Source organism: Nothobranchius furzeri, chromosome 5 (assembly GCF_043380555.1).
Source record: "Nothobranchius furzeri strain GRZ-AD chromosome 5, NfurGRZ-RIMD1, whole genome shotgun sequence".
NCBI classification, from domain to species: domain Eukaryota; kingdom Metazoa; phylum Chordata; class Actinopteri; order Cyprinodontiformes; family Nothobranchiidae; genus Nothobranchius; species Nothobranchius furzeri.
Window position 1 is genome coordinate 40,016,820 of NC_091745.1, and position 19,158 is coordinate 40,035,977.

At 48.4% G+C, this 19,158-nt stretch overlaps 1 protein-coding gene across 5 annotated transcripts in view; it reads left to right on the top strand.

Annotated features, from left to right (window-relative positions):
- LOC107395643 (HIVEP zinc finger 3) overlaps window positions 1-19,158 on the top strand; it is a 104,905-nt gene that overhangs the window by 68,664 nt on the left and 17,083 nt on the right. For all 5 annotated transcript variants that reach the window (XM_070550773.1, XM_070550771.1, XM_070550775.1 and 2 more), the window contains one exon: window positions 16,284-18,579. In XM_070550773.1, the coding sequence (XP_070406874.1) occupies window positions 16,629-18,579 (1,951 nt within the window). In that variant the 5' untranslated portion in view covers window positions 16,284-16,628. The remainder of the gene's footprint in view (window positions 1-16,283; window positions 18,580-19,158) is intronic.

A 19,158-nucleotide genomic window follows, 5' to 3' on the forward strand; every position in this document is an offset into this window, starting at 1 on the left:
AACTTTGAGCAGGTCCAGTGGTACCAAGTACGGGGAAATACGACTTTCAACCAAGCTGTCCAGCGTGGAACTTACTTCCCTGAGCAGGTCCTACATCAAATCTCTCACCACTTGTGTGTACACAATATCCTGAGGTATGGTTTCAGACAAAGTCTTGATTGCACGTAGAGATTCATTAATCAGAGCCTAGTGTAGGTACCAGAGTACCCTGTAAGGTTTTAGTAGGTACATCCTGTTAGCGGTCTAGGAAGGAGTTTCTCTTGGTTAGTGAAAGTGACGGCGGGGGGGGGGGGGGGGGGGGGGCTGGTTCTTTGTCGGTTAGTACATGTTAGTGGGTTAAACGTGCACTTCCCCCCCTTTCCATTTCCATGCATAGAACTATGTAGAGACTACGTCTACCTCCTGCGGGGAGTCTGGTCTCTGTACCCGCGGGGATGGTTTGACGTAGGATTTGATTTGGTTTGCATGCACCCATTTGTAGACAGGCTCCTGTCTCGCTTTGGTGATGCGTAACCTGTATGCAACTGGAGAGAGTTTTGCCACGATCTCAAATGGTCCTGACCAGCAGGGCAGGAACTTCTTAGCTTTGCGTGCCAGTTGGGTGAACCGAAAGTAGAATACTTTGTCACCCACCTCGTATTCGCGGCTGGTTGTCTTTTGGTCGTAGTAGGCCTTAGCGCCTTCTACGTTGGTCTCCAGTTTCTTCTGAGCGTGCTCGAACGTAGCTCTGAGGTGTGTTTTCAAGTCTGCCACATACTGATGAGCGGTATAGGCAGTGGCAACACTGACATCCTCTGGGTGATACAGGAGGTGCAGTGGTAGAGTCATCAGTCTGCCGGTCATCATCTCAAAGGGCGTAACCCCCGTGGATCGCTGGGGAGTAGACCGTATGGCCATCAGGACCAGAGGGAGCTAGCTTGACGTCCCAGTCCTTCCCAGTGGAGCAGACGTACTTTTTGAGCATAGAGACGACCGTGCGGTTCATCCGTTCGACCTGTCTGGATGACTGTGGGTGATAGGGGAGGTGGAATCTCACTTCCACTCCCAGAAGTTCTAACAGGGACGTCATTACACTGGATGTGAAATGAATTCCTCGGTCAGAGTCAATGCAGAGTGGAAGTCCCCATCGACTGAAAACGTGGTTAATCAGCAGTACAGCGGTTGTGACGGCTGTATCGTTTGGCGCTGGAAGGCACTCAACCCACTTTGTGAAACTGCAAGTTACAGTTAGCATATATTTGTTTCCTCTTGCCGATTTGGGAACCGGTCCAACCCAGTCGATCTGCAGGTGGGACCAAGGGAAGGTTATTCCTCTGCGTTGCAGTGGTGCTCTAGCAAGCGGCTGGGAGGGTTGAAACTGGGCACAGATGAGGCAGCCTTGGACATAGCTGTGTACATCCTTGGACATCGATGGCCAATATGCTACTTCTGTCAGTGACGCGAGGGTAGCGTTTGCGCCGCGGTGACCTCCAACCGGAGTGTCGTGGGCGTAGGCAAGCATCACTCCTCTGTGGTCGAGTGGAACAACCCAGCGCGGCGGCCTGTGATCGTCACGCATGTAAACTAACAAATCGTTTTGTAGTTTCAGGTGCGCGAGTTGACGATGCAGGGTTACCAAATCTCGACTTGCGCCAGTAGGTGGTGACGGTTGTTCAGGCATCGGGCCCTTTTGGAGAAGATCACGGATGAGCTTCAGGTCAGGATCTTGTTCCTGCATGGTGACTAGGTCCGCGTCCTGTGGTTTTCTGCCTAGACACACGGGTACCCCAACGGTCCGAGGTTCGTCTGCCTGTTTAGCATGGCGACGAGTAATCGCGCAGACCTCGTGAACGGCCTTGGGTGGAAGCCACTCGTCTTTGAATTCCCAGCAGGTTCCCTGGTCAGCACCGAGCTTAGCAAGGCGGTCAGCTTCGTCATTACCATCTTTCTCTGGACCTAGGGTCCTGGAGTGACCTTTGACCTTTTTCCAGTAGACCATTATGCCTTTCTCGGTGGTGAGCAGATCACACGCTAGGAATAACTCCGAGTGTTTCACGTCTCTGTTCCTGGCGTTTTTCATGTGGTTCTCCTTCCACATGGGGAAGTGAGAAATGAAGCTGTGTCTAGCGTAGTTTGAATCTGAGCAAAGGACGATTTGAGTGATGTCCAAGGCTGCCGCCTGCTGGAGGGTTATCAACACTGCAGCAATTTCAGCGTACTGACTAGACTTTTGGCCCAACCGGTAGTGATTTGGTTGCTTAGTGTCACAGTCCACCCAAACGACTCCAACCCCGGCATGGAGCTGGCCTTCGTGAAGGTAGGCGCATCCGTCAGTGTAAACTTTCGGAAGCCCTTGGCAAACATTCTCATCAAAGTAGCGATGATTGGATGCGGTTGGGTAGACTGTGGCAGGTGTGTCCAGGGGGCCCCTGACGGAGTCAGAGTCACAGTGCTGGCAGCCTGCTAGCCCTTGTCCTAGTGCTAGCTTGGTGTTATGACCATACTTGACCTCAATGTCGTATCCTTGGAGCACCGTCATCCACGTCGCAATGCGGCTGTTTGACACTCTTCCTTCGCGCAGACGCTGGCTGTTTAGGAAGGTGACAGGCTGATGACACGTTTCAATGATCACTTTCTGTCCACCGATGTAACTACGAAAGTGTTCGACGGCCCAGACTGTAGAGAGGAGAGCTCTCTCGCAGTCTGAGAACTGGAGTTCCACCTTGCTCAGAGGCTTGCTGGCGTATGCCACAACTCTCATGTCCTGATCGTGTTTCTGCTTCAAAGCAGCGCTCAGGCAGTGAGAGGAGAAAGTAGCCTCTATGTAGAACTCTTTATCCTTGTCTGGGTAAGCCAGACAGGGTGCGGACGCCAACTTCTGTTTTAGAAACTGGAAGGAGAGTTCTTGGGGTCTGTCCCACACGAAAGGTGTGTCGTTCCGAAGCAGCTCAGTGAGGGGCCTCGCTGTTTCAGCATACTCCTCAATGAACTGCCTGGAGTAGTTGCAGACTCTGAGGAAGCTCCTGAGTTCAGTCAGATTAGCTGGGGCTTTGATGTCCTGAATGGCTCTAATGCGTCCCGCTTGGGGCTCGACTACATTAGGGCCAACCAGCAGTCCAACATACTCCACTTTGGTTCGACACCACTGTCCCTTGAGAATCGCCAATTTAGCTCCGGCGTCAGCGAGCTGTTGCAGCACGTGACGGAGTTCGGCCAGGTGCTCCTCGAAGGTTCGACTCCTCATCAAGATGTCATCGACATATATGAGGTTCCCTCTGGAAGCAGCATCTGACATGGCTTTGTGGAGGAAGATGTTGAACTCGGCAGGTGAGTTAGAGTAGCCAAAGGGGCAGCGGTTCCAAGTATATTGGCGATTTCCAAAGGAGAAAGCCAGTTTATACTGGTCCGCCGGCTCAACCTTCATGGTCCAGAAGCCGTTGGCTACGTCAACCGTAGAGAAGAAACGAGCATCTCTGACTCTGGCTAGCTCCTGATCTAAATGGATCATAGGCCACCTGGAGAGAGGTACTTGTTTGTTCAGTACACGATAGTCTATGGTGAGACGCCATTTCCCAGTCGGTTTCAGAACCGGCCAGATGGGAGAGTTGTAAGTGGAGTTACACTCTCTGATGATGTTTTTCTCCTTCAGCTGATCGAGGATCTCCTGGATCGACTCATAAGCAGCGAGGGGAATCTTGTACTGACGTACAAAAGTAGGAGGGGCATTCGGGTTCGTCGGAATGCGAACCGTGTGCAGGTTTGTGAGTCCACAGTCCAGGGAGTCCCTGGATAAGATGGACTGAAACTCATAGAACAGGCTTCTAAGCGCTGCTCTCTGCTCCTCTGACTCCAGCGCATCCGCTTTGTCAAGCTGCTGGCTGACTTCGGCCTCGAAGCCATCATAAGGTTCAGAGGAGGAGGGTCTCTGGTGTTCCGGGCTTTCAACCGGTGACTCAGAGGGTTGAGTATTTATTGCAAAAACCGTTAGACACTGACCGCCGTCAGTATCTAAGGTTGCACTGCAAATGGGTTCCTCAGGAAGGGCTTCATGCCGCTTGATGGTAATCATTCGTGAGGGGAAAGTACTGAATGTGTCTGCACCAACCTGTCTGTCGTTCAAGAACAACGGAAGTTGTCCAATCACGGGAACTGAAAGTTCGAAGTCATGGAATGAGCTATCTATCAGCATGCCCAAGGGCTTTCCTGCCGGCATGTGGATAGGACTCCGGGTCGGATTTTCGACCAACAAGTAGGCAGAACGATTGTTCAGCTCCAAGAGTGGCGTGCCACAGACGGCTAAGTTAAGCTCCAAGAAGTGTGGTGATGGCTGGAAGAAGGCCTGTGTGCCTGGCAGCTTCTGATGCTTCATCAGAGTCAGACGAACAGGCACTCCTTTGACCAGTGGGGGCAGAACCGTGCTAGCCTCAACCACTGCACGGCAGGCCTGTGGAATGGTCTGTCCGGACAGCAAGTGTTCAGGGCCTTCTGAGCAAGGCTCAGAGGATGGTGTGGCTCGAGCCCAAAGGACTTGATTGCAAGTGTCCAGCTGGGCACCGAGTCGAACCAGCAGATCTGCTCCAATGAGTGCAGGTGGATCAAGCTGTGGTATGATGCTGAATGTATGTGTGAGCTGTCTTGCTCCAAGTTGGATAGTCAGAGAGCAGACCTCTGGCGCCTTCAGGAGCCTCTGCGGCCAAGTAGGTGACAAGAGCCGATGGCTACGTGTCACACTGACCAGAAGGGGGTCCTTCTGACGCAGGTGTTCAAACGTCTGCTGGCTGATGGCTGACTTTTCCGACCAAAGAGCAAGGCGAGCATCTGAGATGTGGGTGCAGTTGATGGTAAGACCACCAACTATGTGTGGTGCATATGGCTGCAGGCTGACGTTCTTCAGCGAGCAGAGAAAAGACGAATGTGTGCGGAGCGGAGTTCCAGGAGCGGTTTCGTGCCTTTGCAGGCGGACATCGTCTGTGGGAGCTGTAGGGAGGGGCATGACCTTGGAACAAGGGTTTTGCGGCTCACTTAGGCTGACTTCAAGAATGGAGGATGGTCGGCTGCTATCTAGGTTCCAGGGCTTAGGTGTGTCCACCTGGGCCCAAAGTTGACCCTTCTGGCAGTCGATGAGGGGAGCTAGACGTTCAAGCAGGTCCTGACCAATGAGAAGTGGTTCAGTGTCTAGCTGGCAGACATAAAACGGGTGAACCAGAGTCATGTCTTGGATGGTGATGTCCAGCCATGCCCGGTGAGTGATACACTCCCGGGTCTGGGTGTAGCTGGTGATTTTCAGGTCACAGGGTTCTACCTGGACTGGTTTCCCGAGCGACCGCATGGTGTCGGACACGCGATGGAACAGTGTGGAGCACATCAGGGTGATTTCTGAGCCGGTATCCAGCAGAGCATCAACCTGTATGCATCCACCTACGTTGGTGCTACAGTACAAACGGCGAGCATGATCATGGTTTGTTAAGTCACCAAGGAACTTCAGAAACTTAGTATCAGGTTTCTCTGGGGGGTAGATTTCAGGAGACTCCTGTGATCTACCAGTAGTGTTTCCCCAGCTGATTAGGTAGGTCCTGGCCACGCTGGGGGTTTGAGCCACGCCTAGTCATGCGGACGTTGGCTCTGGGTCTGGCTTCTTAGAAGAAGACTTTGGTGCAGGGGTCTCTTCTGCAGATCTCAGCTGTTCCTTCTGTTTAGCTAGGAACTGCTGAAACATCTCCTGGAGGTCGGCTTTGGTCAAGTACTCACCTGCGGACTTGCGTTCAGGACTTACCTGTTGGCGGCGCTCCTTAAACCTTCCACTGTTCCGACCTGCCTGCCGTTGGTTTTGGTTGGGCCACCAATCAGCACCCCCCTTCCCCTGTTGAGGAGATTGGGACTGCTCTCGCGGTTTAACAGGTCTAGGTTTAGCAGATTTTGGCTTAGTGGGTGGAGCTTCTGTGCCTTCGAGCTCCAAACGCGGCTCGGTGTCGGGAGCTAGGTGCATGACGCGGTGATGTGCGTCAGGCTTTTGGGGCTTTCCGCCGGCTTCCCAAGCCTGTTGAGCGTATCTCCTAATCTCCTGAGTTGTCAGTTTTTTCATCCGACAATACATTGAGACTTCGGATCGAACACACTCGTGCAGGTTGTGAATGAACAGGGATCTGAAGGCAGGGTCTTCCTCGAGCCCAGGGCCGTTTCGACCTTGGAAATAAGCACTTTTGAGTCGGCGATAATACTCTCTGGGGGGTTCGTTTCTCCAGTGTTTGATGGAGAAGGCCCCCATTGTAGCTGACGCAGAGTCTGCATACGTGGCGTATTCATCTCACAACGCTCGGCAGAGCGAGGAGTACCGATCTCGAATGTCAGATGGTAGAGTTTCCATGAAACCGTGCACCGTTCTAGATGTGGTTTTCCAAATTAGCTTGAGCTTTTCCCTTGAAGAGGGTGCTGGAAGATCAAGCAGACAACGTTCTATCTCCCTGAGATAATCGTCGACGTTGGATTCATTGGTGTTAGGATCAAAGCGTTCTATGTCTTTAGCTAGCGATTCAATTTGACGTACACGGAGCCCTGACTCACGGTACGGCGCGTCATCCTCGGACTCTGACCCACGGTCTGTCTCAGAGGGCGCTGGATATCGCTGGTGTGCTCTGGGCTCCCAATGTTGACTCCTGGGGCCCAAATCGGGGTCCGGCATGTTGTGGCGGGCTGCTGGCACGTCACGTGGGTGTCCTGGGAGTTCCTCCTCCCGGGGCACGTCTGCGTAGTGCAGCCTGCGTCTTTCAACTGGGGCTTCTGCGTAATACGCTCTGTCCGGGTACGGACTGGCGTATGATGCTTTGTCCTGCAGCTGGTTGCTGGCATGCCAAATACCGGAGTAGCTAGGATGGGTGGATGGTGGAGGTGCAGGTTGGGCTTGTGCATAACCCCAGCCGGCACCTTGCACCCTTCGTGGACTGGGGGAGCGGTCTAAATAGAGATGCCGCTCAGCTGGTCGACTTCTCACTGATTGAGAAGGCCGTGAAGATGAGGGTGGTGGTCCAACCTGGGGTTCGAGGGCGAACTGCCCTCGGCCCCTAGGTGGTCCTGAATGCCCTAGAGTGTGTGTAGGGAACAGGGCCGAAGGTTGGGACAGATAAGCTTCATCTCTCCCCTGCGGCGTGCGTCCGTCCAGAGAGTCACGGTGTTTCCCCCCCTTCCCACTGTCTGTTGTCATCAGCAGAGGGGGGCGGGGTCTTCTCCCCATCTTCCCCAGAATCGGTGTTGTCTTCCTCGATCAGCCTTTCATTTTGCTGTTTTTCAGCTAGCATACTCTGGAGGTTCATGATCTTCTGACCACGTTGGAGTCCTCTCTGATAGAGGATCAGGGCTAACTTAGCTAAGTGAACCTGGATTGGTTTTGTACCATCCGGGTTTTCTATTTGATCAATTACAGCTTCTAGCTCGACGCTACGCTGTTCTTCAGTGAAATCCCTAGAAGGGTAGTCGGGTTCTCGAGCAACCGCGACCAGTTTGGACAATATTTGTCCAGAAAGTAGGCCAGGTTCATAGTCGTGGGCCGCAGCGCCACCTGGTTGCTGGGAGTTGGTCAGTTCACTACTCTGTCCCTCCATTTAACAACCGAACCAAAAATAGCCTAGTAGAGCTTCTGCAGATAGCTCAAGCTGCACCTTTTGGGCAGCAACTGCTAGCTTTGTAGCAGAAAACACTAAATTAACCTTTGTGCGCACAGGTTTTAGCGTTTTAAATTGCACGGAATGCCATGACGGACGCTTAAAATACTATTCCTTTCAGTATTTTAGCAAAAGCTGGTGCGTTGCCGTAGCAACGTCTTACAACACTTGCAGTGTTAAATGTGCTATTATTCCTTCAGAATATTAGCAAACAGGGTGTTATCAGTCTTTGAGTGAAGGTTTCAGTTAGTTATAATAGCCACTGTGAGTTAAAGTCGCTAAATTAGCAGTTAATTTTAGCCTAAAAGGGTTAGTCAGAATTACTTACACACTGCACCTTTAATGAAGAACTGAATTTTAACCTAAAAGGTTAACCAGAATTAATTACACGTTGCACCTTTAAGGAAAAACTGAATTTTAACCTAAAAGTCAACCAGAATTAATTTACACGTTGCACCTTTAAAGAAGCACTGAGTTACTGGTGAGAGTTCGATGCAGCTTCCTGCTCAGCGAAATCAGCACCACTCTGTTGCTGGTTCAAGGCTGAACAACTGATTATTTTTAATTCAAGCTCTTTGGATTTATTTGTTTGTTTGTGCCGGATAGAAATCTCTGTGCCTCACACGGGGCACCAATTAATGTTGGGGTTATTAGGAGCGAACAATTCGTAAGCTTTAACTTACTTTTTGATTCTTCAATAAATTCTGTAAATATGGGAATATTTACTGATTTATTAATTAATTAAGATATTCTTAGATATACGGGGCACCATTCCCCTTTAACCGGGGAAAAATTGAATCCAAAACTCTTATCAGTCTTTCTTGAAGTTCGTAGAATCCTCGGAGCAGAGACTTCTCTTTGACACAACAAAGCTACTGGAGACGAAAATCTGAATTTTATAATGTTTAATTAACAATTTGTCAAATGAATAAACAGTGGCATAAATGAATAATAACCATGTGATATAATAAAAGGATGTATATTCAAAATAATGTTCAAGGTGTTTTGTGTGTATGTATGTGTGTGTGTTTCTAAAATGGAGTCTGTATGCAAGATGGCTGACCCCTTTGTCTGGCTAAAGTGTGGGTGGCAACATGCACTTTAACTTCCAAAGCACTTAGAATCAGTAGTAACTTAACCTTAAATCACTCAAAACATTTCAAAGGATCATGAAACAACACAAAAGATTAATCACAAGTTAATATCTTTTAGTTTATCAGCCTGGCCATGGCCGAAAACATTTAAAGATACCAAACAATGATCAATAAGCAGTTTATTTATTCAAAATGACCCGGCGGACGTGTTTTGGGAGCGAAAGAGGAAGACACGAAGCTACTTTTTAAGCAATAGCGCGGTTTTATTGCTTATTCTGGACTATAGAGGAAACGGGAGGAGAAAAGGAGAGAGAAAAATGAGTTTTCTGATCACCAGAAGAGCAAGGCGTCCCCAGCTGTTTGATTTGACGGTTCTCCGTGTTTTCTCCGCAGTTTGGCGTCGTCCGTCGGTTTGATGCTTTCTCCGTTGTTTACCTCCACGAGTGTTTCTCCACGGGCTGGACACAAAGAGAACGAAGTTTCTTTTGTGCTGAGTTTGACAACTTACAGCGTCTCTGAGAGCTGGATGGAGCTCCGCTCGTTCCCAGTCAGGTCCTGATGGAGTTCGAGTGGCTTTGTAGCGGTTTCGTGGCTCAACTTGGGCACTTAGAGCTTCCGCGTGCGCAAGGGAGTCGGAGCGTTCGACAAGCGTGTCCTTACCGCCAGGTATCCTGGGCAAAAGAACGAGGTTTCTTTGTCTCTGCTGAAGATTTATGGTCTTAGTTCGCGGGAAAAGCTCCACGGCTTCCCGCACATGCGCAGAACGTGTTTCTGGTACTAGGCGGTGACATCACCCAATGCTTCCGTGTGCAAAGCATCATGGGAAATGAAGTTTCTTGGCGTTGATGTGATTATTTGCTTTCCAGAGCAATTTAAGCACAGTCATTTTGGAGAAAATCACTGCATAGTAATTTCCTCATGAGGTCAGACCCTCAACAATAATATACACATTCGGCCAGATTCTGATTCAGGTTTTTAGTGTGGAGTGATTTTTGTGCCACCAACTGGAGCGTGCAGTGATCAATCTGCAAGAGCACAACGTCGTATGCAGCCCTCTCTCTGCATGCTCAACTCCGTCTCTGCCTGCACAAATCTCCCTGCTGTTGCTCAATTTGCAATTTACAAAGCAATGTAGCCTCTCCGTCAGCCAATCAGAGAGCTCTCCATTATGCAATCAAAGCATGTCCAGGAAATACTGCCAGGAAAATTGCACTTTTTTCAGATAAAGAGGACTTTATATAATTATATTTAATTAGGTTGATTAACCCTCCTCTTTTCCTGGGACATTTCCACTGTTCACTTCCTTTTACACATCAAGGGATCATTTATGTCTAACCAAACAGAGAAGAAACACTTTATATGTTGAAATTAAAAGTCATTTTTAACTGAAAAGAGTGCAATTTAACAGTTTTAGGAATAGGCAATGTGTCTTTTCTGGAAGTCAAATATGGTCACCCTAATCATGACACATGAATTACAACAAAGTATCTTGCAGGCAGTGGATGGTGACTGGTAGCTAACCAGCAGCAGAAAGCAGTTCAATAAGCTGTTAAATGGGTGTTTTTCTGTAAAGCAGTGTTTCCTGGACATGCTTTGGTTGGATAAAACAGAGCTGTCTGTGATTGACTGTTGGAGAGGCTACTTGTTGAGGAGAGCAGGGAGAGATTTGCATGTGCAGAATTGATCCCATAGAGAGGGCTGCAGCTGCTGCACACAAGCGCAGAACAGGTTCTGTTTGTGCAGACTCATTACTGTACTCTCAAGTTGGTGGCACTAAGTCACTCAATGAACTGGCTGGGTGGTTAATCATGTCACTTCAGGGGAGTTTTCCGACCATTTAACTTGACATCAAAGCTTTTCATTATGTTTTGCGACATGTAAACATGCTAGCGGAGTTAGCATTAGCATGTCGGTGCGGTAGCATTTTCCTCTCTCGTCTGAACTATAACCTTGAAATATTAACGGTGTGCTGCTGTTGCTGTCTTACCCTAATGTGATGTTGAGTGACTTACATGAGCGCTGAGCAGGGTTTGCTCATCGATATATAGGTTTTTCTGTATCATCCCGCCCCCTGACTTGTCAACAAAGCTGCGGGCTTAAGGAAGTGGAGGAAGTCCTTTCTTGATACTTCCTGTGTGTGACGGTGTAGTTCTATATTCATTAATTATTATTTCTGTTTCAGACTAAAAAACTCATGTACCAATTACACGTGTCATGATTGTGTTCAGCATGTAGATGTGAACAAATAAAAAAAGTTAACTGAAAAAAATAAAATAAACCAAAATGATAGGGGGGCTTGTGATTATTTTAGGGGGGCTGAAGCCCCCCTAAAACGGACCTAACGACGTCAGCGCGCCAAAGTAAGGGTTTTGAAAACGATCCTTCCTCTTTGAGGAAGATGAGCGGGGCCATGAGCTGACTCTAAAAACAAGTGTTAACAGCAGCACTTTTTTGTCTTTTCAGCTTTGTTTTGGTTAGCGGTCTGCTTAGTGACGTATGCGTTCAGGAGGTGCTCTCATCACGTAGCGTGTCCTGCTGAAGCAACACGCCACGCAGTCTGACTCAGAAACCTTGTGCCGTACAGAGTGACACCTTTCTGGAGTTCTCACAGTGTGTCATGAACAATCTGCACGACGGCCAAAATTGCCACAATGTGATCCTGGCATTATGGACATATTGTGTAGACTTTTATTTTTGACAGATCTCCAGCAGTGGAAATTACATGTGTTGATGCCCATTCTGATTGGTTGGTGAAATGCTACAATAACACCCACTAAGGCATTTTTGTAGCCCAAACAGTAACGCCCCACAACTTGCCCGACCCTGCTCCACCACTTGGCTCTTACAGAGCCTTAATGGAGGTGCAGACAGACGATCCCCCTCCACCCCATCCCCTTACGCCATTCTCACTGGGCTCTTCTGGAGGCCTGTGTGTAATTTAGCCCTGTTAGCAACAGTCAGACATGGGGGTGGTGGTGTGATGGTCTGGGGCTGCTTTGCTGCATTATGACAGCACATGGGACAGCAGTGGTTCAGGAGGTAGAGCGGGTTGTAATCAGAAGGTTGCAGGTTTGATCCTGACTCCTACCAGGGAATGCTGCTGTTGTGTCCTTGGGCAAGACACTTGGTGGACAGAGGGACCGGTGGTGCCAGTATTTGGCAGGCCCAGTGTCAGTGCGCCGCAGGGGAGCTGTGGCTACATCATTGACTTTGGACTCGACTTGGTTGTCTTTGACTTGTACTCGACTCGAGTCTTGAATGGAAAGACTTGTGATTTACTTGTGACTTGCAAAGAAGTGACTTGGTCACTCCTCTGGCTTTTACTCAGACGCCCTCTGCCTCGCTGTACTCACTCATGCCGCTGCGGTCGCAGTGTACCATCAGATCGCTACACCTGCTGACTCCTCCCAGAACGTCCTCCTCACTGCCATCCAAGGCCTCCATGCATGCAATGTTAGACGCCTCTGCTGAACTGACCACCGTCATCTTAAAACTCTCATAACTCGGCCTTAGCTTGTTAACTCGCCCCGCTGTCGGTCCACTCTGCTGTTGAGAACACACAGCCTGGCGACCTCTGCTGTCTTGGGCGTGTAAATGCTCAAACCCCGATTATAAGACAACCCCACATTTTAAATTATTTTGTATGATAAAAACCTTGTCTAATGTGCCATTCCCATCTGTACCGGGTCGGCCCGGGCCGGGTAGCCCCAGTCGGCCCCAGCCTGGCCCGGTTGATTCCACACATCCTTGCCTTAAGCCCATGTGGGCTGATTCTACCCACCAATCAGAGGCTTGCTCTAATGGAAGGTGTGAATTTGCTGTCAGCAGTGAGTGTGTTGGCCCTGGTCAGCCTGAAACAGACCCCCTCGAGAAGAGGGCTGAGAATGAGCCTTGGTTGGCCCGGAAAAATACCAGGCCACCCAGATATGTAAACAACCTACGCTACCCGGCCCAGGCCGACCCGGTTCAGATGGGAATGGCCCATTATATTCGGGTCAATACGGTGTATTTAAGGGTCAGTGACTTTTCCACACAGAGCCCGGTTGGTTTGGGGCGCTTCGCCCTGGGCGAATTATTCATGCATCTGGAACATTTAGGTGTGACAAATAAGCAGACAGAAGAGATGGTTCATCTGATCTTACTGGCCACACCGTGGTACTGATTCACAATGGTACAACAGTACCTTGACTTTTATAGATTTATGGAGTCATTTTGTCATCTCAAGCCAAGCAGCACTGCCTAATATCTTCACAAGTGTTGACGCAAGAAGAAATAAAAATAACAACGTGCGGCTGATGCAATCACCTCGTCACACCACCAACCCTTTTCAAAGTTAGTCCTGTTTCATGAAAGGTTCCTGCTAAGCTCTTATATTAGACTTAGTAGTTCCTATGTGCTGAGGGACCTTCTGCCAATGGAAAACTGATAACTTGAAGAATATTGTTGTTCACATCGAACTCTTTTCAGAAGTCACTTTCCAGCATGTTGGAAAAGATGAATTTTTTAGATTTGTTAATTCTAAGAGAATCAAAACGTGTCCAATTTTTCCTGAATCACTCTGAGAGACGTTTCTTGAACTTTGATGGTGTTGCAGTTTTACAGCATTTTGAATGTGTGAGGTGAAAGAGGTGTCATGATTGTAAGTAACTCAAAGGTTTCTCATGTTCTTAATCTATCAGTTAACCCTCTCAGGCTTAAAATAGGTTTTGATAAAAGGATGAACAACTAAGTCCTTCAGGGGAACTTCTGAGTTAAAAATGCTCATGAAATACGTGTGTGGAGTAACCAGGTAAGTTTTAACGTTGCAAATCTGCAACACCTGCCTCCAGAGGGTTAAGTGTGACTAGAATTAAAGTTAAAGCCCATTAGTTGTCACACACTGGTGTGTGAAAATTGTTCTCTGCATTTAACCCATGCCCTAACCCCTGGGGGAGCCGCTCTCGGGAACTATTTGGTGGTTTACCCTCCACAATCAAACCCCTTAATGCAGGGTGTCAAGCAGGGGGCAGGAGGCAAAGGGTCCCATATTTAAATGTGTTTGGTATGACCCGACTATGGACCCACGGTCTCCCAGTCTCAGGGCTGACACCCATACCACTAGGCCACTAAGCTGGTTAGTGTTCTCTGCTCTGTCAAAAGCACAAACGTAGACCCAAGTCTATTATCTCAAACCATGATGTAACTCCTTCCAGTTCTGTTTCCATTTTGGGATTATCTCCTAATCCTGACCTAAACTCTTCAAACAGATCTTTACTCTAAAGAAAAAGCCGGTGGTTCTGTGTAAGCCCTAGCTGTTATTAGCTCAGTGAGTTCAATGGGACAAAAGCTACCTAATCATGTTGAATCATGCACTTTTAAAGCTGATGTACGTGACGGTACATCATCAACAATAATGGGGGGGGGGGGGGGGGGGAATGCAGTGAATTGTGTCTTTAATGCAACTTTGTGAACGAGGTCATAGGTTTTCGGTGCTGAGTTACAGAAACACGTCTCATCCAGATGATGGCAGCCTTTACAACAGTTGTCAGATTTACTCCTCAGTCAGAAGAGGAGGGCTTCATGGTTTATAGCTACTGTCTTCTTAAGGCAATTTAAGAAATAATGTTAAAAACAAGGCTAAGTAGCATTTATGTTGCTGCCCCCTGTTGTACTGGCACATACATTTTATTAAATAATATTGGGACTTTCTTCAACTTTCTGGTTTGGGTATTTTTTTAATTTTTTTATTCAGTTCAAGTTTATTTATAAAGCGCCGAGTCACGACGAGAGTCGACTCAAATACCTTCACACAGTAAACATTCCAATACAGGTCAGGTCGTTAAGCCAATCAGTAAAATGTTTCCTATATAAGGAACCCAGCAGGTTGCATCGAGTCACTGACTAGTGTCAGTGACTTTACAGCAATCCTCATACTAAGCAAGCATGCAGTGACAGTGGAGAGGAAAACTCCCTTTTAACAGGAAGAAACCTCCAGAGAATCCTGGCTCAGTATAAGCAGCCATCCTCCACGACTCACTGGGGTTCGAGAAGACAGAGCAGGCGCACACACACACACACACACACACACGCACGCACGCACGCACGCACGCACACACACACACACACACACACACCATATATACCAAGTAGTGTTTTAATGGCGACATTGTCCATCCATCCATTTCCATTTATCCAGGGTTGGATCGCGGGTGCAGCAGCCTAAGCAGGGAGGATCTATCTTCTCTCTCCCCAGCCACTTGGACCAGCTCCTCTGGGGGAGTCCTAAGGCGTTCCCTGACCAGCCATGAGACATAGTCTCTCCAGCATTTCCTGGGTCTTCCTTTAGGTCTTCTCCCAGTTGGACGTGCCTGGAAAACCTCACCAGGGAGGTGTCCAGGAGGCATCCTGGCCAGATGCCCGAGCCACCTCAACTGGCTCCTCTCAATGTGGAGGAGCAGCAGGTCCCTCCCAGATGACAGAGCTTCTCACCCTATCTATCCCGATCAGTGGACTCAGTGGTCTTCTTCAAAAAGAAGCTGAAAACTCACCTGTTCAAGCTGGCTTTCACGTGACCTTCATCACCACCCTCTCCTTATTCTGTTCTTATTCTGCCTTTCCTGGGATCCACTGATTTCCCTCTTTCCTATTCATTTTCTCTCTCCCTTTTCTTTTCTCCTTTTAAACATATTTTAATCATTGTTAAAATCTTTTTATACTTTATTTTTTGTTTTTGTTTTTGTTTTTGTGAAGCACCTCGTGATTTTTATCTTGAGAGACCATGGTCTTAGAGAAGCTGATTCTCATCCCAGCTGCTTCACTCGGCTGTGAACTGCTCCAATGAGAGCCGGAGATCACGCTACGTTGTGATTTCTTAGTAAATATTCTATTTAGTAAGAGATAAACTTTATTGTCTTTGAGTGGATTTACAGTTAATTAAACTGATAAACTAGTAGTAGCACATTCAACGTCAAGGAAAGTAAAGTGTTATTATCAGGAGAGGGAGAATGTTTAAGTGGTTAGCAGCAGTGTGCTAGCCGATGGCCCCCTCTATGAGGCCACCACAGCTCAGCAGAACATCGTTGTAGCTTCTTCTGGGGAGAAAAATACTTAGAGATAAAATAAACAACTGAAATGGCAGGAAATATTACAGTTAAAGAGCAGATTGTAGAAGAAAGTAGTCGAGTGTGGAAAGTGGTCAGTGCATCCTCCAGCAGTCTAAGCCTATAGCAGCATAACTACAGAGATAACTCTGGATAACATAGCCTTTTTAGATGGAGGCATGTTGGAGGCAGGGCAAGGGAGAGCCGTCTTTACCGACTGTACACTCCACCTCCCTCTACTCCCCCACTTGTCCCGCCTTTTTTTAAGCGTGGTGGTGTACCTACCAATGGAAGAACTTCTGTTTAGAAATGTACACCGACATCAATCTAAAATATTCAGTTTTAACTCACGTTTAAAACAATAATTTTACTCTATGCGTTGTGCGTTCTTGCTGTGTGTTTACAATGCTCATCAATAGTTTGTTGTGATAAATCCACTGACATGTTTCCTCTTTTATATTTTTTATTTCTTCTAGACCCACTCTGAAGCCGAACAGCCACTCCATGAAGACACCAACAAAGGAGATGTAGAGGAGACCTTGGGAGGAGTGTTAGAATGGCTCAACGGACGCTTAGCGGCTGTGCTCAGAAACAGCCTTCATGTTTACCTGCTCCTCTGCAGCTCCACGGCATCTTTTAACGATGTCTCATTCAGTCCACTTGAATAACTCTTATGCCATTCTGAAAAAGGTCCTCCTTTGTGATTTTAAGTTTGGTCTGTCAACGTTCCCCTGCCTCTGACCTTTCTGTTGTCATGCGGTTGGACCAATGAGGCTCCGAGAGCCTTCAGTTACGTGTCTGTGAGGTCTCCTCCCCACTCTATGGAGGCTGAGCCCAGCCATCCGGCTAATGGGGAGCGCTCTGGAAGGCAAGAGCTGCAGCATGTAACAGCTGAATCTTCATTAGGATCTTGTCCACCTCAGCAGCCCCAGCAGCCTCCCAATCCTCGTCCTGTTCACAGAGCTCTGGGTCGCTTACAGAACCACCAGCCCAAACGTACCGACCTGCTTCGATTACAGCAGCAGCAAGCAGCAGCATGGCTGCATTCAGACACCCCAGGACCCTCAGGAGGCAGTTTTTTCTCCATGAGTTCTTCGGCATCTCCATCCCACCCCTCTACTTCCTCCACCCAGGGTGATCATGGTCATGGAGTACCATCTCATTCCAGTCAAGAGGGTCTAGAAGGTCTCAGCTCACCCAGAAAAGGAGAGAAGAAACCACAAAAACCAGGGAAGTATGTGTGCTCTTATTGTGGTCGTCCATGTGCCAAGCCAAGTGTTCTTGAGAAACACATTCGCTCTCACACAGGAGAACGACCCTACCCTTGTGGTCCTTGTGGCTTTTCTTTCAAGACCAAGAGCAACCTTTACAAGCACCGCAAATCCCATGCCCACCGCATTAAAGAAGGTATGGCATCCAGTCACGATGAGCCAAGTTTGAGTGGACCGGAGGGTAGTAGTGTTGGAGAAGACCACGAAGAGCACACAGAGGGAGAAAGTACGGAGTCTGAAGAAGAGACAGGACAGCACAGAAAGTCCTCAGCTAAGGTGATTCTTCGACAGCAGAAGAAGGGAGGTAAGGAGCGGCTGGGAGGCTCAGAGAAGAGCCAGAGGCCTGAAGATTCTCAGGCTGTCAAGCAAAGACTGGCACTGAGGCTTAGTGAAAGGAAACGTGGCCCATTGGCATCCCCAGATGACCCTCCTTCCTCCCTTTCCACCTCCTCCTCTTCCCTTGGCCCTGGTAGCAAGGGCAGCACAGAGTCGGGCTATTTCTCTGGCTCGGGCAGCACTGACCTATCCCAAGTCAGTCCGCCCAGTTCGAGCGCCAAAACATATGCAGAAATTATTCTAGGGAAGTACGGAAGGCTGGGAGGGCAGCAGCGCAGTCCCCACCAGCAGCAGCTTCATTCGTCACATTCCTCGTCTTTGGGACCTGAAGAGAAAAGCGTCCCCTTTGCTGTGCCCAAAACACAAGTCATAGAACACATCACCAAGCTCATCACGATCAATGAAGCAGTGGTAGACACGAGTGAGATTGACAGTGTCAAGCCTCGACGTTCCTCCCTCTCTAGGAAGAGCAGTATGGAGTCACCCAAATTCATCGCCCCTAAAGACCCTTACACGTTTGATCCTAAAACAGAAGCAGCAGGTCCCAGTGGTTTGAGACACCTTCAGAACCCTGAAGCAGATCCACCAGGTATGCAGGAGCTGTCAACAATGCCTCTTCACAGAAGCCGCTCATTGCCATCATCCACCAGCCAAGACGAAACTTTCAACTCAATTGCTATGTCTCAAAGAGGTTACCTCAGCCAGTCATTTGATGAGCAGCAAGCAGTGGTAGCAGAGATGAGGGGTGCTCATCGTATGCTCAGACGCCAGCCTGCCATAGAGGTTCCCCTGGGAGCCGAGTTAATGCTGGAGGAGGCGAGTCCAGCATCCTTGTCTCCCTCAGCCAGAGTCACCGAATCAACCGAGCAGCAGCACCAGAAGAGTCCAAACCTGTTTGAATGTGGAGTATGCGGGGCCTGTTTTCAGCACGGTGAAGCCTATGAGGTTCACAAAGGTATCTGCCCCGGACAGGAACAGGAAGGCGTGGATGTGAGCAAAACCAGCAGAGACAGTCGTCCACTGCTGATGCACTCCAGGTTCCAAGCACTTGCTATGGCTGTGAGGAAGAGGAGGAAAGAGGAAAGTCTGGAGGAAGATCCTCCCAGCCCTGGAATCATACCCAGCTCTTCAAACATCAGACCGGAGCACAGCCAAGCCCCCTCAGGTTTGTTTTATATCGTTACAGTAGCAGATACATTCATTGTTTTGTTTTGTGAAACAAACGTTTTTCCTCTAAGAGCGCATCTGAAAGAGATAGCGTGTAGTCTTTACCACTAATCTGGAAACATCCATCAAAACGTCGAAAATGAAATAAATGATGCCCAGTTGTTGAAAAATATTGGCAGCTTTGTAACATATAACCACAAAATACACGGGAGCGGGTCTAAGTCTCTGGGCGACGCCGTGCTTCCTTCTACGGAAGCCCGTGAGGACAAAATGCATTTACTGATTTGTGTAACAAACAGTTACAGGGCGTCTGGTGGGCTTGCCATTTTTCCGGAGGTTGCGCTCCCAGGGATTTTTGACCCTTTGCCATCAGACATTCGTATGTACTGCCCCCTATAGCCAGGGAAAATACACACCGTTAACTTTAAACAAGAAAACACACAGATAACCAGTTCCAACATAGATACATAATGGTATGAAATAACATTTTCACAAGTTACATTTATGAGCTAAAAAAGTACATTATAAACGCCTGGAGCGCTGAAGTATGGTGGAACTTATGTGGGTTTTCTGTTTG